Source organism: Artibeus jamaicensis, unplaced genomic scaffold (assembly GCF_021234435.1).
Source record: "Artibeus jamaicensis isolate MK-2021 breed Jamaican fruit bat unplaced genomic scaffold, CSHL_Jam_final scaffold_1689, whole genome shotgun sequence".
Classification (NCBI taxonomy): domain Eukaryota; kingdom Metazoa; phylum Chordata; class Mammalia; order Chiroptera; family Phyllostomidae; genus Artibeus; species Artibeus jamaicensis.
Genome location: NW_026522029.1, coordinates 178,040 through 205,056, shown reverse-complemented (window position 1 = coordinate 205,056; position 27,017 = coordinate 178,040). Strand labels below are relative to the sequence as shown.

Genomic DNA, 27,017 nt, shown 5'->3' with positions numbered 1-27,017 from the left:
CTTACTCCAGGGAGCTAGCACAGGAATCACCTTGGGATGCGGGCCCAGCATGCTGGCTCAGCATGCTAGCTGCACAACCCCAGCATGGTCCTGACCTCGAGCTGTGCTTTCTTCAACCACAAGGCCATCCTCTAGCCCAGCGATTTTCAACATTGTTCATCGCATGGCACACATAAACTCATTACTGAAGTGCTGTGGCACACAATATTTTTTGCTGACCTGACAGAAAAAAATGGTATAATTTTTTATTCATTCACACCAGATGGTTATTGTTATGTTTGGATGTTGTCATTTTTTAATTGGACAGTTTAAGGGAAAAGAGGTCAGTCCTCCTGACTAAATAATCAGGTATGGTGTGCTTTAAGATTTTTTACTGCACACCAGTGCACTGTGCCATGGCACACCAGTTGAAAATCACTTTTCTAGCCCAACACTCAGAAGGGAAACAATGAAGTGTCTTGTCTTAATCTGTCACTGAGTGAGGCTATTCATTTTCTTTGCAGGAAAAAATAAAGATTCTGATCTGTACTGTTGTATAGAAAACATTTTTTGAAAGTAAACATAATATATGACATAGACATCCTCAAGTGAATTAGCGTCCTAGACTCAGAGGGCTGCCAAAACTTAGGGAGTGTGTTCATTCACCTCTACACAGCCAATGTCCTGAATGAGGTCTTTCTGAAGCTGGTTCGAAAGAATAAGCATTGGAAATTTCTACTATGCCCTGCCCGCCATGGATCTCTAAAGATGCTCAGTGGTAGAGGTGCCTTGTAAAGCCTTATTGAACAGGGTACTGCCTTGATGCCACCTTAACATTCATGGTGATCAGGGAATGAGTCATAAGATTAAGCTGTCAGGACAACTTGCTTACTCCCTTCAGTACTTGAATGAGATTGCTCAGACCACTGCAAACATTCGGTTACGAACTCACAGGTGCCGAGGTAGAATGTGGGTGTGAACTGCCCGTTCATCTAATCTGTAGGTGGTAGTGAATGCTCATTATTCTTGCAGGGCCTTTCATCCATGAATGCCTGAGTTTAGCAGCAGGGATTTAGTCTTGAAGGAAGAAATAAAGGTAAAAATCTGAGTTGTAACTAGAAGGAACAGTGAGTTGCCATTGAAAGTCCAGAGACTCAGCTTCTTGGGACAGTACTGGTCAGGACTAGCTTTATAACCTTGGACAAGCCACCTAATCTCTGAGGTTCAGGTTACTACTACTCAGTGGTCAGAAGAGGAGTTTAAACTGGTTGCTTGCCAAGGTCAGGATCACCACTAGATCTCTAGGTTCTCCAACTTGAGTAGACCCAGAGAGTGTCAAAGTAGATTTTCTTTGGTATTCAAATGAATTAACCATCATAAATTCCTACACTTTCAGAAGACATCTATCATGTGGGCCATAGGCCTTAGTCTAAATTGGATGCCCAGGCAGTATTTTATTCTTACAGATGTGGAGAGGAAGAAATGTCCTTGGTTTGTGCTATCCAATACAGAAGCCACTAGCCATATGTGGCTGTTTGAATTTTAGTTTAAAATCACGATTAAATCACGATTTCAGTTCCTCAGTCACACTGGCCACAATTTCAAGTGCCCAGTAGTCACATGTGACCAGTGTCTACTGGACTGGGTGGCGTAGACACAGGACTGCAGAAAGTCTGTTGGTCAGCGCTGCACCAGACCATCCACTGCAGCTTCTTGTCCCTTAGTGCGGGTTGTAGATGTGTGTGCCCTGGGATGACTGTGTGTGTCTGTGGGGAATGAAAGAGTGGATTCAGTGCCACTCAGAAAGGCAGTGCAGGAACCCCTCAGGAATGGATGTCCGCATTAGACAGTCTGAGAGAGATGGGGACGGGGGAGGTCGGAGAAGGAATCAAGGAACACCCAAACCATTCCGTGCCTTGGGTCTTGACGAGATCTGAGCTTTTGTGTAGGACACAGGGACCCTAGAGCAGGGTTCCTCAGAGAGATTGTCACCCCATGCACAGCTGATTCCAACAATGGGAAAGTATGAGAAGGGCAGAGCTACCCTAGTCCCCAGAAAACCAGGGACCCTGTCGACACTCAGTGGTAGGAAGAAGGTCAGTCATGCTAAGTTGTTACACAGCCTCTCAGTGGCAGGAGGAAGCATAATTCAGATGTTCTGGAAATAGGTGAGAGGGGTAACCACTGACAGTTGGCTCCCTGGGTACAGGTCTATGCAGGCTAAGCCAGCTTATGTTTTGAGACTTGAGCTTGAATGTGTTAGTAAGAAAGTATCCTGTGACACAGCAAGAAGGCTTTTTCTACAGAGTTGGCATGTTGGCTCCGCCTCCCCTGTGGGTCCTGATGGCTAGGGGGCCACGCATATGGGGAAGGGAAAAAAATCAGAGGCGGATGGCAAAAAGAGTGTAATTTTAGCTGCTGTCTGGAAGCCATCTGTGAAGGGAGTCACCTTTCTCTTCTGGACTTACTTCCAGGCGCAGCTGCAGGGGACGACACCGAAGATGCGAGCACCGAGTTCACTGACAGTATTGAGGAGGAGGCCGCACACAATAGCCACCAGCAAGTAAGTCCGAGTCAGGTGCTGGGCCCCAGGGTGGAAGGCTCCTAGCCCTGTGGGGTCCGGTGGTCTCCTGCAGCCCTCGTGCACCTAGAGGAGGAGCTACCCTTTTATATAAAGCACTTCCCAGGCTTCTCCCTGCCCTCCCTGAGCTTCCCAGCCACCCCGCCTACCTCCCTCCTCACTCCGTTTCTCTCTTCAGTCCACCCTTTTGTCTTTACTCCTCCTATCTCTTACTCCTGCTCCCTTCCCCCGCCCCCCGCCCACCTTTGCCCCATGTACTGTCTATAGCTGTAGTTTCAGGAGAATATTTACTTACAAGACCACAGACACTTTCCCTCTTGGGCTTTGGTAACTGAAACACACCACAGAAGACAGAGAGTCATCGAAGGGCCACTTGGGGAGGGAGCAGAACCTGGGACCTGCTTTGGGAGATTGCTCTCTGAGAAACTCTTAAGAGGATCAGGGTCATTCCCAGTGACATCATATTGTATAAAAGAGAACTTTGTTGGGCAACTGGATGGACCACCCAGCTCACGACCCATCAGTGACCAGGATATGACATTTCGAGAGCAAGCCCCTGTCACCCCTCAGAATTCAAAACCCAAGGCTGAAACACGGTTCTCACCAACCATCAATGAAGCTCAAGAGTCGAATGTCCTGGATCTCAGAGATTAAGTCCCCAGCAGCAATACCACAGCACTCACTGGGACTCCCATGTGTCCCCAGTGACATTTAGTGCTCACATCTCCTACATGGACCATGCCTGTGGCTCTGAGTCGTTAAGGAGAACGTGAATTACTGGTACCTGCCCTGCATAGGCCACTGGGCATCTTCACTGATAACTTCCTTGGGGCTGTTAGGAAAGCTGTAGGGGAAATGAGGCTTTCTGGGTCCGCCTGTACATCTGCACAAGAAAAGGAAGACACAGCTAGTAGACCAACAAGAAGAGTCCAAGCAAGCAGTTCCATAATTTCAGAGGATTTCGCAATCTTTGGCTCTGGAAGACACGAGTATTTGGAGTATCCCACATTCTCAACACAGATTCTGTACCTTCTGTCAAGATCCTTTCTTTATTGCTCTAGACATACCTGACCCTTACTTTTCCCTTGAGTTTCTGCATGAGCTCTACTTATCCTTTTGCTTGAACAGCTTCTTCTGAATCCTGCTGACCAGTGCTTGTAACTTTAAGTATGTGCACCACAGCCCTTTGGACAGGTCCCTCTGCCTCTCACTTCCTGGTTTCACTGAGGATCTTGGGTGAGCAAGAGGGCTCTGCAGGATTACCAGATGTCTACCCCAAGACAGCTAGGTTGAGCTCTCAGCAAGTGGCTGATGGTTATTGCTACCGTGGTTCAGGATTAACCTCAGAATAATGGACAGGAGACACAGATATGAAGAGAGTCAGATTCTCATTGACAAGCCTTCACTCTAATTCTCAGATGTAGGCAAACTGGTCAGTAAAGTCATTTCTTCCTTAACCTTTTTTCCTATAGCCTGGCATGGAGAAAATGACCAGAGCACATTTTGAGAAGGTTAGTTCCATCCTGAAACAAACCTTTAGGGGGGCATCTGTGTTTCCCTTACAATGTCTGCCTATTACTTGGCATAGGAGATAGTAAATTAGGGGTTCAAAAAATCTTTGGATTGGGGCGTGACTCGTGGTAGACAAGGTACATATACCTATTGGATGTAGCATATCTTGGGTAAGCACCATTTTGCTTTCCATCACCTTTCCTTGAAACTTGGATCTTCAGTCCTGGGTAAGAGGTGTGTGAAATCATTGTAAATTTACTTGAACTTTTCTGAAGCTTGAGGGTGTGACTCTTCTGCTACCAATTAAATAAAGCTTCTTCTTTTTTTTTTTTTTTGCTGTAACTGTTTTGTGTCAGATTCTCAAAAATGCGTTTGCTTGTTTCCAAGGAAAATGGTTCCTTAAGAATATAGGCTCTGAGCTTCTTCTAGGTGTGTTCTTAGAAGGTTGACTTTATTCTCAACACAAAGCTCCCCTCCTACCTCAAGCATACACACAAGTGCCCTAACAAACACATCCAACTTTGTGTTTCTTCCAAGGCAGGAACCACCTTTTGGCCAAAGCAAGTCGCTCTATCCTTATATTTGAACTCACCCACCTCAGGAAGTCTCAGGTCTGGCCATGATGGTAATTTCCATTCTCAGTCAACTGTAATATCCATAATAAATACCTAAAAATTCCTGTGAAAGAAATGAGTTGCTGTCATACTTAAGCTTTTGCGGGAGAAAAGTGAATCAAGAATCAAGATTCAAATCAAAGGAGAGAAAAGTCGGTAGACTCAGTGTGATGAACTTGAGAAGAGAATATTTTTAATGTCCTTAATGCCGTCAGACAACTGACTTACATTGTGAGGGACGTGAAGCAATAGGGTAAAAACAGAGCAGCTCTATTCCAACAAGAGATCAGAGCTACATGTAGACCTCTGTGGGGCAAATGGAAACCCAGCACACCAAAAAGTTGAGTTCTGTTCAGTGGAAGCAACAGAACAGATGAATTAGGAAATGTGAAAAAAAGGGGGGAGGCCCTATAAGATATATAATTAACAATAGAAATAAAGGATTTATACTGCCACCGCACATATTTGGGGTTTTATTGGGGGGGGATATTAGCCTTCATGCATTTCCATTAAAATGTTAAAAATAAGTTAGCCAAAGTAAGCCTCCTTTGACGTGGAAATATGAAAACCCAAATTAGCCTGGGAACAAATCAGATCTCCCTTTTCTTGTTTTCAGGTGGGAGATTAGACCAGATGGACCCCATGGTCCCTTACAATGTTAACATTCCATGGGTCTTTATTTTTTATTTAAATAAAGTAGATATATTGAAATCAATAGAAAAAGATATTCATCCAGAAGGCACATTAAAAATAGGCAGGCATCATTAAAGTTAGGCATTATTTTTAAGCAGAAGGAACCCTTAAGGTTTAGAACAGAAGAAATGTGCCCATATTCAAAGATGATGGCAACGTTTACTTAGGGTAGTTGCAGAGTTTACACAGACAGATTCACACAGTTTCAATGGGGGCTGAGGTTCTGAACTTTCAAACGTGGTCTTAGCCAATCCCCCTTCCTTTATTTTGTCCCAGAGCCTTCGTGACACATGCAGGAGAGCCACCAGTCTAACCCAGTCTGGCAACAGAGGCGCAGAGACAGACATTCCAGAGCCTCCCAGATCTCAGGCTCACAATCCCAGGGGGGCTTGAGTGTCTAGGAAATGAGCAGCCATATTGGCTCACCTCTTTCATCTTTGACCCGGATGCACTCTCTTCACAACCCCAACTGCTAGGCTACAAATCGCCATCGCACATGCATGCTGTGAATCAACCCCATCACACACCTGAAACCTAGATCTTACTATGTGCTCTGTTACGGAATCAAAAGCAAAAGCCAATAGCTTTGTGCCAAGCCAAGCAGCAGTATCAGTCACTAACCCATTTATGCTCCTTGGGACCCTGTTTTGTTCAACATATTTGTGACCTGAATGAAGGAATAAAGCATTTAATTCTATGATGTGTCCTTAATCAAGCAGCCATTACATGATTTATGGAGATGCACATAAATATTTTGAGAACCCTGGGAAGTGATTCTGTATAAGCAGGATGAATTCATAAATGACAAGTACAGTCCTAATATTTACAGAGATAAAAGATGACAAGCAGCATGACCCAGAAACAGGCGTGGGGAGAGGCGGGAAACTGGCGGGTCAAAAATGACCTGAAGTGAGGTAAAACCTCCAAATGTTGCTACTGAGGGGAAAAAGAGCCAACATGACATCGGGGGACAGGATTAGTGGTGGACTGACAGGCAAAGTCTTGCACTGAAATAATTAGTCATGCACTAAGTTGACTATCTTACTCGGGGGGTTGGTTTCTGCACTTTTAAAAGCATAGGGAAAATTGGAGAGGAGCCCAAGATGAATAAGAAAGTCTAAAAGTTAAAAATTCTCAGTGGAGGAAAAATCATATGATCTGCTTTAGTTGAAACATTGAGGAGTAACTTCAAGAGTATTTTTAAAAGGGTGGTGGGGAATCATTGCTGCCCTGTTTTTTCTCACGTGCTTAGAGTTGTAGAGAGAGTGGAGCAGGCAGCATGAGCACGGGGTGATTACCCATCCAGAGAAATCGCCTGCGGCCTCACTTTAACTTCCCAGCAGTTGTGGGGTGTGAGCTCCTGCTGCCAATGAAATTGAGCTTGCTTTGTCTTACCTGCTGCTCCGCCCAGACTCTGATTCTGTGACCGTGACTCCTGGCTGTGGAGCACCCTGAGTCCTCTGTCTGAATCACCCTGAGTTAAGAGCACAGCCCTGGGGTTTGAGCTCTGGGGTCTGGAGTCTTGATCTTCACAGTCAAGGACTCAAGTGTCTTGGAGCCTAGGAAACTTCCTTACTTGTGAGCAGACTCTCAGGGAAATCTGCCCCCTCAGGAAGAGAAGAATCACAGCACCCACATTTTCCAGTCCCATTTAAACCTTATTTGTTTGCTTTTTTTTTATTATTTGCTGTGTTTTTTTTTCTCACCCACCTCTGGAATCTCCTCTTCCTGCCCATGGCAATAATTCTTCCTGCCCGCAGAGAGTATCCTCCCCACGCAAACCAGTCCCCAGGGCCCTTGTGGTAGAGGAAGAACTGGAGGGAGCTCATTTTAGGTCTGCCTTTTCTAGTTCCCATTTCAAGGCTGCCTTTCAGGTCTGATGTTCTTCTTGGGTCCTCTTCAATGACCTGACTTCTTTAAACCATGATTTTCTTTCAGCTCATCAGAGTGGCTCTGGAGAAAAGTCTGGCAGCTGTGGAGACCCAGAAGGTGTCTCTTCCCTCTCCGTTCCCGACAGGAGGGGAGAATGACAGGGGTCTTCAGGAGGAGATGCTCCACCTGAGAGCTGAGATCCACCGGCACTTAGAGGAGAAGAGGAAAGCTGAGGGGGAACTGAAAGAGCTAAAGGCTCAAATTGAGGAAGCAGGATTCTCCTCGGTGGCCCACATCAGGTAGGACATGCCCCCAGAGACGGGGAGCCTGCCAATTGAGAGGCCGCCATAGCCCAGGGACTCACCTTGCTGCAGCCAAAGCACCGGCGCTGCTGTGGGGCTTCTCAGTCCACATCCCAGGCTCCAGGCGATTGTGTTTCTACAAATTCTTTAGAGAAAAGTGAATAATATTGGATAATGGGATTGTCAATAATTACCCTTCAAATTATTCAAATAAAGCTGGTTTTAATTTCATATGATAATGCTCCTTTGTAGCCATCCAGATGACAATCAGGAGTGGAAATCTAGTTGTATAACTGGTATTGCTCTTTTGAATTGACTGGAACATACAAGGAATCTCCTGGCACCCAAGATGCTTCACTGCTGTGTGCACAACCAGAACAGTTTACGAGAAGTATCAACTCCATCTCCACTCAGCTCGGTCCCAGAAGCACGAGGCCTTGAATTATAGAACAGCAATTTTATTATTCTCTGGTATCTTCACAAAAGTGGGAAATAGCTGATTCATGGGCTAGACTGGCCACATTGTCTTTAATGCCTTTTTCTTTTTCCCCCCAAAAGATGCTTGGGAACATGCTGGTGACATGGGGTCAATTCCTGTATTCATTCATCCCTGATTATCCGTAATCAGCATGGCCTGTTGCTTAGAGCACAGCGCTGCAGACGTACCACTTCTCCCTCATGCCCTTATTTCCCCGCCTATTATGTGCCCCTGAAATATCCCTGAATTCTAGAATAACAGTAGCCCTAGAGAGGACCTTGGCATCTGACCTAATGTTCTTGTTTTGTAGTTGAGGAAACTCAAGCCTCAAAAGTTCTAGTAACTTGCTCAAGGTTGGGTGAGAGTCCCGGGCCAGACCCCTGGCTCCCAGTTTCTACGGTCTGTGCTTTTCCTTCACGCTACAGACTGTGTCAGACGGCGTTGGAATCATTCTTGTGCTCACGGTTCTTTTTTGTTGGTTCTCTTACTCTGAGTTACCCTGGAATTTCTTTCTTTAAAGTCTATTTAAGCTAAAGGATGAGTTTTACTTAAACCCTGTTCTATGTAAACTCAGTTGAGCTATCAGAGGTAAGAACATTATTATCTCTTTTGATCCTACAGTTGATAGAACTCACAGTCAAACCACAGGCACATATTTTTGTGGATTATTTTCCTTTTCTTTTACTCTCACCAAGGATGTATTTATTGATTTTAGAGAGGAAGGGAGAGAAAATGAGAGAGAGAAACATCGATGTCAAAACATCAATGGTTTGCCTCCCTTATGCTCCCTGAATGGGGACTGACCCCCAACCTCTTGGAGCGTGGGGAACAGCCCTCCAACTAACTAAGCCACTCAGCCAGGGCAAGCGTTACGTTCCTTTTTTCCTGAGAGTTACTGACCGGAAACTTTGACTTGTTTTACTCTCTACCCAACCTTCAGATTCCCTGATATTGCAGAAGATAGAATGTATCTAATTAACGCATAGCTTACCTCTTGAGAAGATTTTGTTGAGCTTTGTTTTCCCTAGTTTATATTGTGAAAACAATAGGGTTTCCCCCAAAGCATAAAGTTAAAATATTAAATGTTTTTCTGTACTACACATGTGTCCCTTTTATTCCTTCTTACACCTCAGTTTGGGTGAAATACCAGCTCCCTTTTTCTCCATTGAGGAAACCCCCTTGGAGATAGTCTGTGCAAGTCCTATGTCCTAAAGTATTTCCTTCCTTCATTAGTACTAGACAAGCTCTGCTCTTGGTTCCAAAAATTCAGGATTATGAGGAATCGAGTCTAGGGGCATAGCCAACTGCTGGTGCTTCAGGTGGCGAATTCTTCATTCCCTCTGCCTCGTCTAGTCAGCAGTTCTCGATTTACCACACTTGAGAAGCCCCTGTGGAACTTAAGCAAAAATGTAGATTCAGGGGCCTTAGAAGCACTTCACCGGACCCTGGTGTTAGTGTTCCTCAGGTCTGCAGCTGCTTCAGCAGAATTAAATGGTTCTCCACTGCAGACCCTGCGCTGACCACCTCACAGATGTAGTTTCATTTAAGCATCCAGTAACTCCACTAGGTAAATGTCGTAACCTTATTTATGTAGGAGACTGAGGCTCAAAGAGGTTGGGCAAATTGCGTGTTTTGAAGTGAATTGCCTTGTCAAAGCCATGTCGTTTTCATTGCTCCCACCAACCCAACTAATGGATTTGGTGGGAGGAAAGAGTGGGTCCAGAATGACTCGGTGAACATGACTGGTTGAGTCCATTTTATTTCTTTGATGTGGAGGCTCTGGGGATGCAGGACGAGCAGGACAGAGCCCCCGCTCTCATGATCGTCTATCACGGCAGTCAGACGCAAGGCAAACTGTTATGAAAGTTCATTCGATTGAAGTTCGGATTAGTAGTGTTCGTTTCCTCTGTGTTCCTGGGTCCCAATTTCTCGTCCAGTAGTTAAAAACTGACGGATGGTAATTAATAGAACTGTAGAGTCTATGACAAAAAATTTGTCCCAGGCAAGGCCTTTATTATTTTTTTTCTTAACAGTTAAAAGTACCCTTGTTTATTCCAGGGCCCAAAGAAAGTTAGAATATCAGGCTGTGTGGTACAGGTAAAGACAACAAAATCGGGTGTCTAAAGTCTCGGATTTCCAATGACGATGCTGCCACCAGGTAGCTATGGGAGCACAGGCAAGGCTCTTACTCTTCCTGAGCCATCATTGTCTTGTTTATAAATGAGAGCGTTATTGTAGGTCTCTGAGATCAATTCATGTTCTGGCCTCTGAGTCTATGATGGAGCGAGACGTGGGTAAATGGGCTTTTAGGAACCGAGGTCAAGATCGGACTTGGGCCCTGATTATCTATGCTTCCGGCAGGAACACTATGCTGAGCCTTTGCCTTGAGAACGCAGAGCTGAAAGAGCAGATGGGAGAAGCAATGTCTGATGGATGGGAGATCGAGGAGGACAAGGAGAAGGGCGAGGCAATGGTGGAGACTGTGGTGGCCAAAGGGGGTCTGAATGAGAAGAGCCTTCAGGCTGAGTTCAGAAAGCTCCAGGGAAAACTGAAGAATGCCCACAACACCATCAGCCTCCTCAAAGAACAGCTGGTGCTGAGCAGCAAGGAAGGCACCAGTAAACTGAGTCCCGAGCTCCTTGTGCACCTGGCCAGGGAGAGCGACGCAAGGAGCACAGAGCCGGTTTGCCCTCCTGGGAAGCCCCAAGGCCAAGAAGAGGAGGATGGAATCGTGAGGCCCCGCCCCAGACCCCAGAGCCTTGACCTCGGGGCTGCCCTCTCAGTGGATGCTCCCCGAGTAAGTGCGGGATGAGCTGGGAAGAAGCACCTGTGGAGGAGGAGGGCTGGAGATGTCAGTTTTGGGGTGAGGAGGTACCAGGGAAGGGCACCTTTGCACCACAAGCGGTGGGTATGATATTCCTCACATATTCAGCCTTAGAAAGCCTTTTGCCACATTATCCTATAAGTATTTCTGGAGTAATTAATTCCCATAAATATGTCTTGCGTGATTACTTTTCTAGTAACACAGTAGGTGTTGGCAGGAAGCAGTAAGACCTGGTCTCTGTCCTTCAGGTACTCAGTGTGGAAGAGAACGATGTCACGAAAACAGATCGTTTCAGTGGTATGCCCTATAGGGGTGCGTGGGTTTTAACGCAGCCCAGACAGGTGGTGTGTAATGACATCTTTCCCTTATCACTGCCATTTTCATCACAGCTCATCACAGGTGTCTGTCCCTGAGTCTCAGAGGAGGTTATAAGGATCCTTTTTAAAGGGGGGATGGCTTTGCTGAGGCTTCGAAGAGGATGGCTGGGGCAGGAATGCAGGGAGATGACTGGAGTTTTCTACCCATTCCCTTTCCAACCACTGAACAAACATTTACTGAGAGCTCCTCCGTGGACTCGACTGGCACTGTGCTGTGTGCTGGAGATGCTGAGATGAATAAAACATTATCCCAGCTCTCCAGGAGCTCCATCTGGAAAGCAAGTCACTGCCAAATGGCCTGAGCAGTGCTGTGACGGGCACAGGAATGAAGGCCGCAGAGCTCAGAAGGGGAAGTGGCCCTCAGTGCCTAGGGGATGACCTCAGACTGCCTGCATCCCTTCACTTCCCTGTGCCGGCTCCTTTCCACAGCTGGATAACCAGCCCCAAGCGCATGGTCCCGGGCCACAGTCAGAATTGAGCCTCCCAGGACCCACCAAGCACCTGCGTTCCCAGCTGGCACAATGCAAACAACGCTATCAAGATCTCCAGGAGAAGCTGCTGATATCAGAAGCCACTGTGTTTGCCCAGGCCAATCAGCTGGAGAAGTACAGAGTCATGTTCAGTAAGTCTTGACTTCCTAATCACCAAAGTGCTTGTCTTCTGCCGGAGAAGCTACATGCTTTGCAAACTTCACTTTTCTGCCCCAACCTGAAAAGAACCCAATCTTGACCATGGTCCTAGAATTGTGGAAGTGGCTATTTAATTTAATTTGCAGAGGGCAGAGAAGAATGTTTGCAGTGTGAGTATCGGGAGGAATCTCCCAATTGTTTCTTTTTTGCTTCTCTTTGCACCACATTAGATTCTTCAAAAATATATCATCACACTTGGTCTAGAATCAGTGCTTTCCTATAGGACTTCCTGCAGTGATGGAAATGTTCTGTGTCTATATCACATGTGGTTATTGAGCACGTGAAATCTAGCTAGTTCAAGTTGGGAATTTTAAGTTTTACTTAACTTTAATTGATTTAACATAAAATAGTCACATGTGGCTAGTAGCTACCTTATTGGATAGTGCAGCTATAGATGTCTTGGGATTCTAAATTAGTTCAGCTCTGTTGGAATATTTACTGAGCTTCTGTGGATAAGGCGCTTGCTAGTTGCCCTGGGGCTTCTAGAGATAAGAGGATGCAGTACCTGCCTACAGGTGTCTAGTCCCAACTGAGCCCAGGTTGTCTGTAGGGACACCATCAGCGGTGAAGGGAGGCTCGTCCTGGCGGAGGAAGTCCTGCTGCCTGGAGAGGGTGGTCTCTTCTACCACAGGCGTCCAAAGAAGCACCTGCTCCACTCTGGATCTGACCTCTCGCCCCCAGGGGCTAGTGTATGTGCCACTGAGTATGTGAGAATCTCAGATGCCCTGTGACACCCTCTGTCTCCTCCAAGCAGGTGAATCCTCGGTGAAGCAGGTCAGCAGGAAGGTTCAGGTGGACCTCCAGGACCTGGGCTACGAGACCTGTGGCCGAAGTGAGAATGAGGCTGAGCGGGACGAGAGTACCAGCCCCGGTGAGAGCATACACGTGGGTGCACCTTCCCTCCCCAGAGTCAGCGTTCACATCTGGGTGCTGTTGGCCAGGCTCCCACCTGATGAGCAGGAGGGGTGGGGGGTAGACTAGTAGACTGAAGAGGGCACGGGAGCAGAGAGGGAAGGGAAGTTTGGAGGAAAACTTTTTAAAAGATTTTATTTATTTATTTTTACAAAGGAGGGAAGGGAGGGAGAATGAGAGGGAGAGAAACATTGACGTAAGAGAGAAACATTGGTCAGCTGTCTCTCATAAGTACCCTGACAGGGGACCAAACTTGCAACCTAAGAATGTGCCATGACTGGGAATCGAAACAGCAACCTTTGCTTTGCGGGATGACACCTAACCAACTGAGCCACCTGGTCAGGAAAGGAGGAAAACTCTTGCCCAAGATGAGGCTTATTGTGAGTTTGAATTTCTAGAATTAGTTTCCAGCATACTTCTGTTAAAGAAAGAACTGTTCTAGCCAATTGATTTTTATAGAAAAAATACCAAGTCTTACTTATTAATGAAAAGACCAAATGAGCTTTTGGGAATATGTAAATCATAAGTTAAAATTGTTTCTCTATTATAAAAGGACTTTGACTGTAGGGGCACCCTCCAAGCTGAAAATCTCACCACTGAGTAACACAGAGGGTGACCGTACCTGCCTCCAGGGCTGTTGGGAGGACGACAAGTGCTGTATTTGAGTGCTGTATTTAGTCCGGTGCCAGGGCTGAATACCGTACTGCTTCAAGGGTCGCTGTCGTAATTACTGACCAAACCTGCCTCCCCTTGAAGGGAGAGGCTTTGGTAGCATGACCAGCTTTATTCAGGAAGATGTCTTTGTCTTTCCTCAGAGTGTGAGGAGCACGACAGCCCCAGGGAGACAGTCCTCATGGAGGGGCTGTGCTCTCAGCAGGAGCGCCTGGGCTCCACACTGGCCAGTCCCCCGGGGAAGAAGCCCTTGGAGAGCCAGCTGGGAAAGCAGGAGGAGTTCCAGGCATATGGAAAGTCAGAAGACATCTCTGTCCTCCATAAGGACATCAGAGATCTGAAGGCCCAGCTACAGACCGCCAACAAGATCATTCAAAACCTCAAGAGCCGGGTCCGATCTCTCTCAGTAACAAGTGATTATTCGTCCAGTCTGGAGAGACCCTGCAAGCTGAAGGCCATTGGCACCCTCGAGGGATCTTCACCTCATAGTGTCACTGATGAGGATGAGGGGTGGCTGTCTGATGGCACTGGGGCTTTCTACGCCCCAGGGCTTCAGGCTAAAAAGGATCTGGAGAGTCTGATCCAGAGAGTGTCCCAGCTGGAGGCCCAGCTCCCGAAAACTGGACTAGAAGGGAAGCTGGCTGAGGAGCTGAGATCAGCCTCGTGGCCTGGGTAAGGGGGACGCTTACATGACTGATGATGTCTGAGTTTGTGCTCGAAGTAGGGTAGCCAGGCAGGTAGAAGAGAAAACCCATCAGGGCGCTCACTTCAGTGACTGACCTAGGTCTGAAGCAAGGACACCGAAGCAACCAGCAGGGCACTGGAGGGTGGCCCTGTCCTGGAGAGGCCGGCTCTCCAGATTCCCCCCAGGAACACATTAGTGAGGTGACAGGACATGCAGCGTCACAGTGAGACAGGTCAGACGGCCCGGGTGTGGGTCCTGGCTCTGGCACTTACCAGCTGTGCAGCCTACTTAGTCTTTCTGAGCCCATTTTCTTATTTGTTAATAAGTTCTCTTGAGAATATAAGAGAAGTTATATCAAAGGGTAGTTATTAGGATTTAGTGAATTAATACAAGCACTTACAATAATGCCTGGCATATGCAGGGTCCGGCAAAAGTAATGCCTGCTTGAGTGTGGTTGGTAATCATTTATAACTTTAATTTGAACAGTTCACCGAAAATATCATATGGTGTGCTCGAGTGTGGTATTGTTATGTTATAGAATTAGGTGCTTATATGATTTTATAATAAAAAAGGGGCATCATTTGTGGCAGACCCTCTATTAAGCTCTCAGTACTATTTGCCATAATTCTTACTGTTCTCGATACTTTGTGTTGAAAAACACTGGGTAGATAGCCACCCAGCATCTGTCCTGGTGATCTGTGCTGAGTAACAAACCAGCCCAAAATTTAAACAATAACTATGTGCATTGACTGGGCCCAGCTGAGTGGCTCTCGCTTGGGGGTCTCTCATGTTGGCTGCCATCCGTGGGTGGAGAGGGCTGGAGTCATCTGAAAAGTCTGGCTGGGCCGGACAGGGCTTCTTCACCGACAAGTCTGGTGACTCTGCTCCTTGGCTCCTTTCTCTCCATGTGGCTTCTGTGCCCAGGCCAGAAGCCACATGGAGCCACATGGCTTGGGCTTCTCAAAGAAGAGTGGTCTCAGGGTAGTTTCACTTCTCTGTGGCAGCTGGCTTCCAAGAGACAGGAAGTGCAAGTTGCCGGGCCAGGTAGGGGCTACTCTGGATGTGGCCCAGTGTCACTTCCACCATATTATTTGGTTGAAAGTCATCACAGGGCCCAGCCAGATTTAAGGAAATGGAGAATAGCCTTTACCTGCCGACAAAAGAGCAGCAGAGCCGAGGGGTGACGGAATGGGAGCTGTGTAATGGCCGTCTTTGTGATACAGTCTGCCATTCATACAGATGGTCTTAGGGACAGAGCACATGACAGGTCCTCTCCAGATTTAGGATTCAGTGAGTCTACTCGGTTTAGTTTTAGTGTTTACTTAGTACTTGCTCAATAAGTATGCTTCGTATTTATTAGTATCACCTGAGTCCACACTATGCTGGCACTGTAGGGGCGTAAAAGCTTATGGCTGTCTTTCCCCCACAGAACTTATGATTCACTTTCAGTCATATGACTAACATGTACAGAACGGTGTCATAAACTGTTTAGTGCAATGGTTTGTCAGAGCAGAATTTATTCTGAAACACTTGTCCTTTTTGGCTTATGTGCCAGAATCCCCCAAGGGGGAGATCCTTAGAGTTTTCTCACAGAAGTCTCATTGGAAGCCCCAATAACCTATCACTCACTCTTTGCCATTTTTACTCTTTCCTCTTCATCTCTGCATTAGGAAATATGATTCCCTGATTCAGGATCAGGCCCGAGAACTATCCTACTTACGCCAGAAAATACGAGAAGGGAGAGGTGTCTGTTACCTTCTTGCCCAGCATGTAAAAGACACAGTAAAATCTTTTGAGGATCTCCTACGGAGCAACGACATTGACTACTACCTGGGACAGAGCTTCCGGGAGCAGCTCGCCCAGGGGGGCCAGCTGACCGAGCGGCTCAGCGGCAAGCTCAGCACCAGTAAGTTGGCCACAGGGCTCTGGGACACTCAGTCACTGTCAGAGCCCCAGGCCTAGACACCTCCACCGCAGCCTTTTCATTCAGCATCCAGGTTTCACTTCATTCACCGGGGCCATTACAGGATCAGGCCTGAAAGTAAGAATGGCAGGAAGCAGGCAGTGGAACACACAGGGCTGGAGAGGCCTCGATTACCACTGTAGGGACGGCAGCATGGTGGAATGTGACCGTCAGGGAGGGGGGCTGCTGCATCCACTGGCACTGCGTCCAGTGCTAGTGGGGAGAAAGGGAGATGAGATCAGCGGCCTTGTGATAGTGAAAAGAGCCCTGAGCTTAGAACTGCAATACCCAAGTTCTAGCCTGGAGCTGCCATGAACTCGCTTTGGGCAAATGACTTATCTTTTTGGTGTCTCTCTTTCTTTATTTATTGCATGGTATCATACATGAATGTAATTCAAATATCCAATAGCTAAAGCACCATGCCCTTTAGGACATGGTTTAGGTGTGATTGTCATAGTCCAAGGGCTAGGAATGTTGGTTATTATTGGAGGTCTTCGCTTAGAACTTCCTGGGTACAGCACAGATCAGTCTTCGGGGCCAATAAGGTGGGACTGGGCTGTTACTCACCTTAGGCAAAGAGTAGACTCTACAGGAAAGCTGGGATGGGATACCAGCTGTACGACTGGCAGTCAGTGTAGGGCAGACTTGGACACTGGATTATTCCAGAGGGAAGCCGGGCAAGGGCCTTTTGAACTTTTTCGTATTGATTCAGGGCAGAAGTCATGGTGGCCATCCCCACACCCAGACAGCCTGCCCAGTGAGCTCAGGAAGCCTGCAGGTCTCTTCTCTAAAGATACACTGTGAGGCCTCCCAGAATAATTCTCCCACCCCTGCTGGACCCACACAGAGTAATCCTTACTCTCTACACAAATAGCCTTCTGCGTTTATAATGTGCAAAGTGGGACCTGCCTAATTTTTTTACTGTTTGTTTTCTGAATTTGGTTTGCAGAAGATCATAAAAGTGAGAAAAATCAAGCTGGACTTGAGCCTCTGGCCCTCAGGTAATTCAAACGGGATCTGGTCAGGGGATAAGGAACAAGGCCCAAGGAGTTCAGCATGGCTGCAGCTTCACAAATGGGGGCGGGCGGAGGAGGAGATGCTAGTTGTAATGAATTTGTTTATTCATGGAATACTTCACTACTGTTTTTAACCTAATTCTTTACTGTCTTTTGATACAATTCTACTGATTTCTATTTGCATATTTATTCTTCAGGCTTGGTTACATAGAGGCGGCCTGATTAAAAGTGAACTAACCAGATTTTGGGGGGTCCTTATCACCCCAAGGGTCTCCTCTGCTCTCCTCCTCGTATATTTATTTACATTTTAAACTGAATTTATTGGAGTGACACTGGTTCTTAAAACCATACAAGTTTCAAGTGTGTAACTCAGTAAAACATCGTCCGCCCACTGCATCGTGCGCCTGTTTTCCCAGGCAGAATCTCTTCCCCCCACCCCATGAGTTTAAAGACCAGGCTGTACTTTTTCACCACGTTGGCTTTCCCCCCGTGAAGTTGGCAGCTAGTTTAAAGCCCCCCAATTTCCTTAGGAAAAAATAATTATATCACAGTTCCTAGTGAAAAAGGCCTAGACATTGATGATCCCTGGGTCACCACGGTGCCTTAGAAACCAGTTTTCAGTGAGTCGCTGCATACAGCCCTGCACTACACAATAAAATATGGGCCCAGGGTTGTAGCCACTAGTTTGGGACACTTGTGTCATGAGTGTGCTTTCACCATACAGTACTTCTCAGAATACCGTGGTGGCGGACAAAGTGTTTTGGTTTTGCTTTTATTTTCATTTCTAATCTGTCAGACACACATGTGGTCTGTCTCTCATCATCCGGATGAGTTCACTCACTGTACTCTTGGATGTTAAGGCAATGCCAAACTGCTGTATGTTTCTCAGTGCTTACCTTCATTTCTATACTCATCTTGTTGGAGGCAGGTAACCACTCAGGCTGCAGCCATCATGGGGACCATACTTTAAGCAGCAATATACTTACAGGACTAGCCCAGTCTCTGCTAGTCCTCAGCATATCATGTGGCCAGTGCACTGGGTAGCTATTGCTTCCCTCCCTCTGCACCCCACCTACTCCACACCCCTAGTCAGAGGTGGGTTATTTAGATTATTCTCTGCAGAAATGGTCCCCTTGACTTCTGTGGCTTTTCTCATGTGCCTCAGTGGAGGCCAGGTGGTCTGGTGACCTTGATTTCACCTGTTGTCCTCCCTCACCTCACTAGGCTAAGCAGGGAGCTGCAGGAGAAGGAGAAAGTGATTGAAGTTCTGCAGGCCAAGCTGGATGCGCGCTCCCTCACGCCCTCCAGCAGCCGCGCCTTGTCCGACTCCCACCGCTCTCCCAGCAGCTCCTCGTTCCTGTCTGACGAGCTGGAAGCCTGCTCTGACATGGACATAGCCATCGAGTACACACACTATGAAGAGAAGAAAGCTTCAGCTGGTCACCCAGGTAGCCTCCACTGTCCAAGTGGCACCAGCTTTATCTAGGCTGAGAGGAGACCTCCATAACCAGGCCTTACAGATCCACCTCGGTGAGGCTCAGGCTGAACATGGCCCTGAGACCAAGGGCCAAGCACAGGCCCCAGTGGGTCAGGATCTTTGCTGTGCTCCTGACTCTGCAAGTGACCACTGTCACCAGGTCTCCACGGCACAGCATGTGCACGCTGTTAGACGCAAGGCGAACCCCAGTGGGGAGAGGAGGAAGCTCATAGCGGACTTTTCTTCCCCACTGCCTCCTAAGCACAGAATCTGCCTGGCTGACCTCCTTCTCTGAGATGGGACACCGGCTCCTTCCTGTAGTAATCTTGTTGGGTGCAGCTCCTGAACAGCACCCCACAGACGCTGCACGCTGGCCTTATACTATAGGAGGTGCATTTTCCTGGTTTCAGGGCTCTCTGCCCCACGTCACCTCTAAGGTGGCTTGCCTCACGAAGGGAGCTGTCTGTGCATAAGGAAATGAACCCTGCTCACAGTGCTTGTGCTTGGTGCTTTCCCCGAAAGCGAGGCTCCTTCCCGTTACCCCTGGTTAACTGTCAGGCCAGATTCCAGTTCTCTGTGGAACATCATTTTCTTTCATTCACGGGTTTTGTAGATTCCATCCATCATTCAAGTCATTCTGCCGTACTGTCTTCTAATCCATCATCAACCACCACCCCTCCGGGGGCTAAGGCCGAACCGAGCCGCAACCCTGTCAGCTTGCCTGCTCCCCAGAACCGCCCCCAGGAGGCCAGCCAGGTCCACCCAGGTATGCACCCGTCAGCCGGCAGGGGCCTCATCTCCTCTCCCCCAGCTGCCTGTTTGACTTTTCTTCGGGGACAGATGTTTCCACTCTTGGGGGCTTATTTGAAGAGACCATCCTCACTCGCTGTGTCTGGCTTTTCATTGTTTGAAACATTTTAGAAAAATCAGTAATCCACAACAGACTTTGAGATCCCTGCCAATTCTGATCAGCAGTTAGCTAATGAGCATTTTCATTTCCTTCTCTCATTTCCCCCTGGAGTGCGAAGGGGCAAAATGTTTCTCCCAAGACTATAGTAGCCAAAGGAAAAAAAAGAAGTTCACGCCTACTGCTCCCCTGTCCATGTCACCCATTTTATCTGTGCCGTAGCCTCGCAGTAGGGCAGCTCGTACTTCCTGGCTGAGGAGCCTCAGTATCCTCAGACAAGATTCTGTTCTTTCGGGATTTATGAATGGGTTGGCAGTCCCTGAACATTTACGTGGTGCGTATCCTGGGGCCAGTTAGAAAGGTACATTTCACTTACCTGCCTCAGCGCAGGCGCAGGGGTGCGCTGTTTAATCACAGGTCTGCACCAGCCATGGTGCAGGGAAAGGGCAAACCTTGTCTTGCCTTCCCACTCCCAACCCCCACTGGCCGCTGTCTTCAGGGTGGTGTGCGGTGAGGTCAGATTTGTGCAGAGGTGACCTCAGAAAGCACAGTGCTTCCTTCTGTCACACCTGTCTCTCCTGAGAACAAGTCTGCCCAAATCTTAAGGGGCGGGATGTGTCTTCCTGAGCCTGGCCTCAAGTTTCTCTGTCACAGTGAGCAGTAGCCGGACCAGGAACCCCTGGGGAGAGGCTGCTCACCTAGCGTGGTAGACATCTGCAGAAACGCGCTGGGGCCAAACAGAGCAGAAGGCCAAGGGTTTCAGAGTCAGAATGCCTCCCTGAAGGGTGCCTGGGCTGTGTCACTTGGCAGTTCGGGCGTCTCTGCAGTACTGCTCTGATACTGTGTCAGCGTCCTGGGCCAGTGGGTATGATTTCGAATGTGATCATCCTCTTCCACATGAGACATTCTCCACATGTGACTCTTAGTGTCTGCTCCCTCCCTGGAATGCCTGCCCTGTAACTGTTCTTAGGGAAGAAGAGACAGATTCAGACGTCAGAACTTCCCAGGTTCCTAAAGACCTTTCTATAGGTGAGCCGCATAATGACACCCTGCAAGGATTCGTTTCAGTGCAAGTTTCCAAGCTCTCCTCCCAGAGTTTGTGGTTCAGTAGGTCTGCACTGGGTCTCAAAGAGTCTGTGTGTGTGAGGAACTTTCCCCAATTGATACGAATGCCCAGACAGGTTTGTAAGCCCCTTTGTCCATGTCTCTTTGTGGAGGCCTCTATTTTTCATTTGGTGAATGAACATATGGCTTTGGATTCTGAAATCTGTTTCCATCAGAGTCTTGAATTGCATGCTTTCATAATGGCAGATGTTTCCACTCTTGGGTGGCCCTGGCAGGGGAGAAGGAGGAAGGGCCCGCCAGGCCAGCCTCCTGGGTAGCAGTGCTCACCCTTGGCCATGGCAGTGGTCACTCTTAACTGTCCCAGGCAGCACCATACTGAGTGACAGTCACTTCCCAAGGAGACATCTGGTGAGGGAATAGTTTTTATCTTCTACATCTTTTACCCATTCCTTTCTCTCCCTTTCCCTCTAATGATGTCTCGACTTTCTCCCGAACTTTCTGTTTCCAGGCCTTCATTCTCCCTCCATCCCCACGCTGGTTAGCCTCCCCCAGGCACCGTTGCCCTCAGCTCCACCCGGCTTCCTGCCTTTCTGCTCCACTGGCCCTCCCCTCCTTGGCTGCTGTGAGACACCCGCGGTCTCCTTGGCCGAGGCGCAGCAGGAGCTGCAGATGCTGCAGAAGCAATTGGGAGAAAGTGAGCACTTCCGCCGATTTGTGTGCTTGCGAGTGGCAGCCCTCTCCCCGACCCCCATGTGGCTCTGCATGGCTTGGTGGCAGTTTTCCCTAAAAGCAGCCTAGGGTCACATATTATCAGTGGATGGTGGCAGGATAACTCTGCTTGCTTTTTTTTTGTAAATGTATTTACTGTTGTCTTTCTGGGGTGTGCGTCTCATCTGTTCACTAGGCCCTAGACCCGGTGCCCCTCCCTCCACTGCCAGTGTAGAACACCCGCAGGTGTGCTGAAAGCCTGACACGCCAGTGACGTGCCGGCTGGCCGGGCGAGGTAGACAGCTTTGAGCCCAGCCCGTGGACGATGAAGCGGCCGTGACAAAGATGGCCGTGTTCCGTGGGACCCTTCCCGTGGCCGTTGTATCTTCCTGCTGTGAAATGCTTTAAACCGAGTCTGCATCCTGACATCCTCAGGCGTGAGCCACAAGAGGTGGTGGTAGAGGGATTCAGGAGAGGTGACAGCCCGTCCTCCTAGTGCACAAGGTTCATTTCTGCCCCTGGGCAGCGGCCACGTGGGCAACTAGAACCAGAAGCACAGCTGTGGTGTCTGCTGTGAATTCTGCCCTCTGACCCACAGAGAGCTGGGGTTACGTAGTCACAAATGCATGAATTCGTAAACTGTGTGCAGGCACGTTTTAGAAAAGGGCTCAGTGTGTGTGTGGGCTAGATGCCTCATCATAAAATTATTTTTGTGTTTGGTCAATTATAGCTTAGAAAAAATTAGAAAAGAACCTTACACAATTCATTTGCTGTCTAGTGGCACTTTAAAAAATGACAGAAAGCAGTTTGCAACTACCTTAAAACGAGTTTGTGCCTCCCGAGAAGCTCAGGCGAGCCGGAGACTGATGTAAGGATCGCCACACAAAGGGAGTCCAGTGACCTAAGAACACACCGAGAATTTGTGTGTCTCAGCCCTCAAATGTCATTTGGACCAGATTATTTCTTTTGTCAACCCTGAAAATGGAAATCCCTGTTTGATTTTCAGAACCAGGCAGACTAACGCCACTTTTAGGAGACTTTGCACATCTTCTTTCTGCAGACAGTGAGTCCGAGGGGCTACCTTTTGCTTATCCACTCACATAAGTACAGCAGTCCAGGCTTACATAGCGACATGAACCTGGTCTTACCTGAGCCTCACACAACTCGCATGATAGGGAGAGCCAGAGAGGGGACCTAAGGCTCAAGGAAGTGAAGCTGCTTGTTCAAGGTCACTAGTAAGTAGGAGGGAAGGGCCCGAATCTGGGTCTTCTTCAGAGCATGAGCCGAGCTCAGCTGAACAAATTCTCGAGGCCCCTTGTAACAGTTTTCTTTCTCTCTCTTCAGAGGTCAGTGGAAAATGCTGGTGTGTCTGACCTAGAACTTACTGCTGTAGCAGTTCTGGAACCAGCCACTGACGGATAACAACTTTGCCCCATGCCAAAATGGCAAGAGAGTTCTCCAGCCTACTTTTTTCCCCTTTACCTTCCCACAGCTGTCCGCTGTCCAAAGGGGAACACAATAGGAGAGCGCTGCATAAAAAGGGGCCTGGTGATGTGGGCTGACGTCATATCTAGTCTGAGGTGTTGACCAGAGTTGCGGTGGTCCCAGCATTCATGAGAAACACTATAGCCCTTTCTTTGCCCGCCTGAGATGTGGTCTTCTTTGAGGGACCATCGGTCATGAGCTCTCCTTTCTGCGTTGAACAAGCTCCCACATGGACAGTGGTGTGTGGCAGGCTCTCAGGTCAATGCGGGGCTAAAATCTCCAGCAAGAGTCTGTCTGGGGTCTTTGTGGGGCTGGTGGACTGTGCTCTGCATTGTGCGGCCAGGGAGACTGGGAGTGAGAACACCTTGGACCCTCCGTGACCTTGGTTAGAAAGTAAGTGACCATCAATGGCTCCTTTCCCCCTTTGCCTTGTCGGGGCCAAAGTGGGTAGGAAATCACATCTTTATTGTATCCCAAGTAAAATTCAGAGGCTTACATGTTTCATCCTCTTCGCAATGTAAGACCCCACTGCAGGGATTTGCTAAAAATCTGTATTTTGCAAACTGGGGAAGGGAAGACCCATGACAATGCCTCTCAAATTTTGCTGCCTGTTAAAGCCCCCTGAGATGATTTCAAAACACCCAGTGCCCACGCCATACCCAGTACTGATTACGGCAACATCTCTGGGGGTCCAGTCATCAGTATATTTATATATTTCTACATTGTCCCAAGTACTTCCAATACGTAGGCAAATTTGAGAACCAGCTACAAATGGAGATAAAAACTGGCAAGTGCCGATGGCATCAACCCCTCAGGGGGAGTCTGGCTTGGCTGGAGGAGATCTGACCTCACTGGTGTTTGCTTAAGTGGAGCTACCTGTTTACCCTGCTGCCTGTGTATATATCCCTGGAAGAAAGCAGTCATATGAGTACGAATAACCCAAACTACAGGCCTGCCCGGCTCTCTCTGTCTCTCCCCAAGCTGAGCCTCTTTCTGCATAGAAGCCGAGGTGATGGGGCTCAGGGAAGGCGCATGCTTTCCCAAGACCCATGAAAGCATCAGTCTAAGAAAGGAAAGGCCCCCGCCCCCCCTCTGTGGAAGAGTCTTCAGTGACCCTTCAGACAGGAGTGATGAATCACGTTGGGTGAGGTCCCAGTCACCGCTTGTCTGCCACAGCGCCTCCCCCAGACTCAGCAAAGAGTTCTTCAGTCTGGAGGAACTGGGGTGACCACGTCTACCTGGATCTACTGTGCCTTTCTCCTCCGACAGCCCCAGAGGAGAAGGGGGGAAATGATCGGTCAGCTTCTGGGGAAGGCAGGTACCCAGAGGCCAACAAAACATTCCTGTTCCCAGTGCGCTCTGTGCTCTATCCTGCCACGCCCTCGTGCCCTGACTTGGGGAGTCGGTTCTACCCCAAAACTGTGATCTGTAGGGATCACAGCAGGAGCCAGGAGTGGGCCACTGGGCTTCTCTTTTGTTTTCACTGGTGACTTGCAGGTACTTTATCCGTTCCCTGCCTCTTGGTGTCTCCGGATGGCAAATATGTGACGTCCAGATTGTGAGTCTCCGTCTAACTGGTGTGCACAGTGGGCTGCATTACCTCTGACATCCCACGCGTCCCCTTCAGTGTCCATTCTTAGCAACCACACGCTTCCCCTCTGGTGCCGTTCTCACCCGTGTTCCTTTCTGCCCAGGTGTCAGCACCGGTCACCCCGCCTCCCCAGCCACACTGCGGAGCAACCATTCAGAAGCCAGCTCTTCCCACCACCTGAACGCTGCCCAGCCCCCCTCTCCTCCAAGGGGCACCCTAGAGCTGGGCCGAATCCTGGAGCCTCAGTACCTGGGCAGCAGCGGCCAGTGGGATATGATGAGGCCGCAGAAAGGAAGCGTATCCGGGGACCTCTCCTCGGGCTCCTCCGTGTGCCAGCTGAACTCCAAACCCACAGGTAAGAAAAGAGATCCCGTTCAGAGTCTCCCCCTTTGCTCCCCAGGCTTTTTTCCTGTCTTCTCTACCCCTGGCTCAGAGTGGGCTTGAAATGAAGGGGTGTGGCTGTGCTCCCAGCGGCCTTCATCCTTCCCGCCCAGGGCCTCCTGCTGTGCAGTGAGGAAAGTCAGCCCCCCCTCCAGCACTACTGTGCTCTCACATTCACGCCCTCTCTCCCTGCATCCTGAGCCCAACAGCCACTCCAGGACCTTCCTGAATGCGCGGTGCCAGCACTCCCAGGACATTCTTCCGGCAGTCAGAAATCGCTACAGAGACGGTGGCTGTTTCTGCATAGCTCCCACCCCACAAATATGCCCTGAGCAGAACACCCAGCTCAAACTTGCCCTCTCACTTCCACCGTCCCAGTCAGGGCAGGGGGCCGCTGCACCACAAGGGCAGGTTAGTTAACTCAGGTGAACGACAGTAGGACGATTGTCAGTTTCAGAAAAAGACAGAGCCCGAAGCAAAATGGTGCAGGGGCTGTAGTCTGTCATTAGCAGCCTTCCCACTTCTGGTTTCTGCATCTTTTATCCTTTCCTTGGGGGCACTTCTTCCTCTTCTCTCAGAGCACTCGGGGTTGTCCTTCCGTGTCCTTCCCATTAAAGGTGACGGGAGGGCAGCATTCAGGGCCATTAACCACACGGGGTGAGTTTATGTTCCTGACATGTGACCTGAGGCCTTCTCTCAGAGGGGGGGAAGAGCTTTGTTTCTTGCTAAGCAATGTTTGATCAAGTATCAGTAAGAGGAGAGGTATCAGAGTAGCCTGAGACCTTCCCTGTCACACCCAAAGTCACAGTCAGGAGGCAGCCCCACCTTTCCAGATGCTAGTCAGGCCCTGTCCACAGACTTCAGTTATCTTCCTAAACCATGTGGAACTGTCTTACACTCACTGCACACTTACACTATTATCTCCCTTGCACTTAGCCCTGTGTGGGAGGAAGCCACTGGGCTTGCTATTAAGCACCTGGCTGTCCTGTGTTTGAAATTGTCCTGTGTTCCTGGGTGCCCATGTGAGAGGGTGCCGTTGGCACAAGAATAATGGTGATGTTTAGGAATCTTGCTGAGAGGCCAGTGGCCCCGCCCCCACCTACCCCACCCCACCCCAAATGGGCCCCATCTGTGACCAGGATTCTCCATCTCCCACCTCTCTCCTGTCCTGGTGGGTGACTGCAGGGGCTGACCTGCTAGAGGAGCATCTTGGTGAAATCCGGAACCTGCGCCAGCGCCTGGAGGAGTCCATCTGCATTAACGACCGCCTGCGGGAGCAGCTGGAACACCGGCTCAGCTCTGCTGCCCGCGGAAGCGGTAGGACAGGCCCAGGGCGTCCTGTTTCTGGTCAGAACTGGGGAGTTCTGGAGGGAGGGCCCTCAGGCAGAGCTTTGCAGTATTCGAAGCACGGTGGTCTGTGTTTGCTCCCTGCAAACAGCCCAGCAAGGCAGCTGGGCAAGTACCGTTACCCTTGCTTGGACGATGTAGGGAAGCTCAAAGAGTAACTCTCCTCGGGGCAGAACCAGCAAGGTCCGGCCCAGAGCCCTCTGACTTCTCATCCCAGTCTTACTCTGCTCACCTACTTCCTGCTGACCCCTCTGCACCCTTGTCATGTGGATGACAAGTGAGAGAGTCAGGTCTCAGAGATGCTCCCCCAGCCACTTACCAAGGTGGCCTTCCCCCCACTCTCCCCACAGGTGCAGTCACTGGGGTGCCATTCCTTCCACACACCTTGTCCTGCCCACAGCTCAGCAGCAGCTATTTAGGGGAACGTGCCCCCCTAAAGACTGCAGCACAGGTGTGATAATGCAGCAGAGAACCCTGCCCCCCCACAGGAGGACATGAAACCAGGCCTTCAGCCCGCACTGGCCTTTAGGCCCAGGACTCGAGTCCTCGGGGTTTTGTGCTGGGTCAGGACAGTATCTTTGGAGACACAGAGGGGGCATCTTCTGACAGCGCCTGTTACCCAGTTGCATAACTTGACTGCTTGAACTTTCTGGAACAGGAACCACCTCTACCTTCTGCAGCCAGGGCCTGGAGTCCACACCTCAGCTGTACAATGAGAACAGAGTCCTTAGGGAGGAAAATCGGAGCCTTCAGGCTCAGCTGAGTCGCATTTCCAGAGGTAGGTGGTTAAAAGCCCCAGCTGTGATTACTCTTGCATCCCTTTCTTCCCTGGCCACACCAATTACCGATTGGAGAAGCAGAGGAGTTGGACATAACCGCTGCCCAGG

General features: G+C 49.1%; 1 protein-coding gene across 26 annotated transcripts in view; it reads left to right on the top strand.

Annotated features, from left to right (window-relative positions):
• The window catches only part of PDE4DIP (phosphodiesterase 4D interacting protein), a 200,672-nt gene that overhangs the window by 159,677 nt on the left and 13,978 nt on the right, over positions 1 to 27,017 (top strand). For 10 of the 26 annotated variants that reach the window (XM_053656060.1, XM_037167846.2, XM_053656050.1 and 7 more), the window contains 14 exons: positions 2,454 to 2,542; positions 7,318 to 7,550; positions 10,393 to 10,828; positions 11,662 to 11,854; positions 12,673 to 12,792; positions 13,649 to 14,177; positions 15,861 to 16,096; positions 17,103 to 17,154; positions 18,394 to 18,617; positions 19,260 to 19,412; positions 21,127 to 21,312; positions 24,506 to 24,757; positions 25,969 to 26,100; positions 26,789 to 26,908. In XM_053656060.1, the coding sequence (XP_053512035.1) occupies positions 2,454 to 2,542; positions 7,318 to 7,550; positions 10,393 to 10,828; positions 11,662 to 11,854; positions 12,673 to 12,792; positions 13,649 to 14,177; positions 15,861 to 16,096; positions 17,103 to 17,154; positions 18,394 to 18,617; positions 19,260 to 19,412; positions 21,127 to 21,312; positions 24,506 to 24,757; positions 25,969 to 26,100; positions 26,789 to 26,908 (2,955 nt within the window). The remainder of the gene's footprint in view (positions 1 to 2,453; positions 2,543 to 7,317; positions 7,551 to 10,392; positions 10,829 to 11,661; positions 11,855 to 12,672; positions 12,793 to 13,648; positions 14,178 to 15,860; positions 16,097 to 17,102; positions 17,155 to 18,393; positions 18,618 to 19,259; positions 19,413 to 21,126; positions 21,313 to 24,505; positions 24,758 to 25,968; positions 26,101 to 26,788; positions 26,909 to 27,017) is intronic. The other 16 variants (XM_053656061.1, XM_053656051.1, XM_053656053.1 and 13 more) reach the window with 3 other exon arrangements.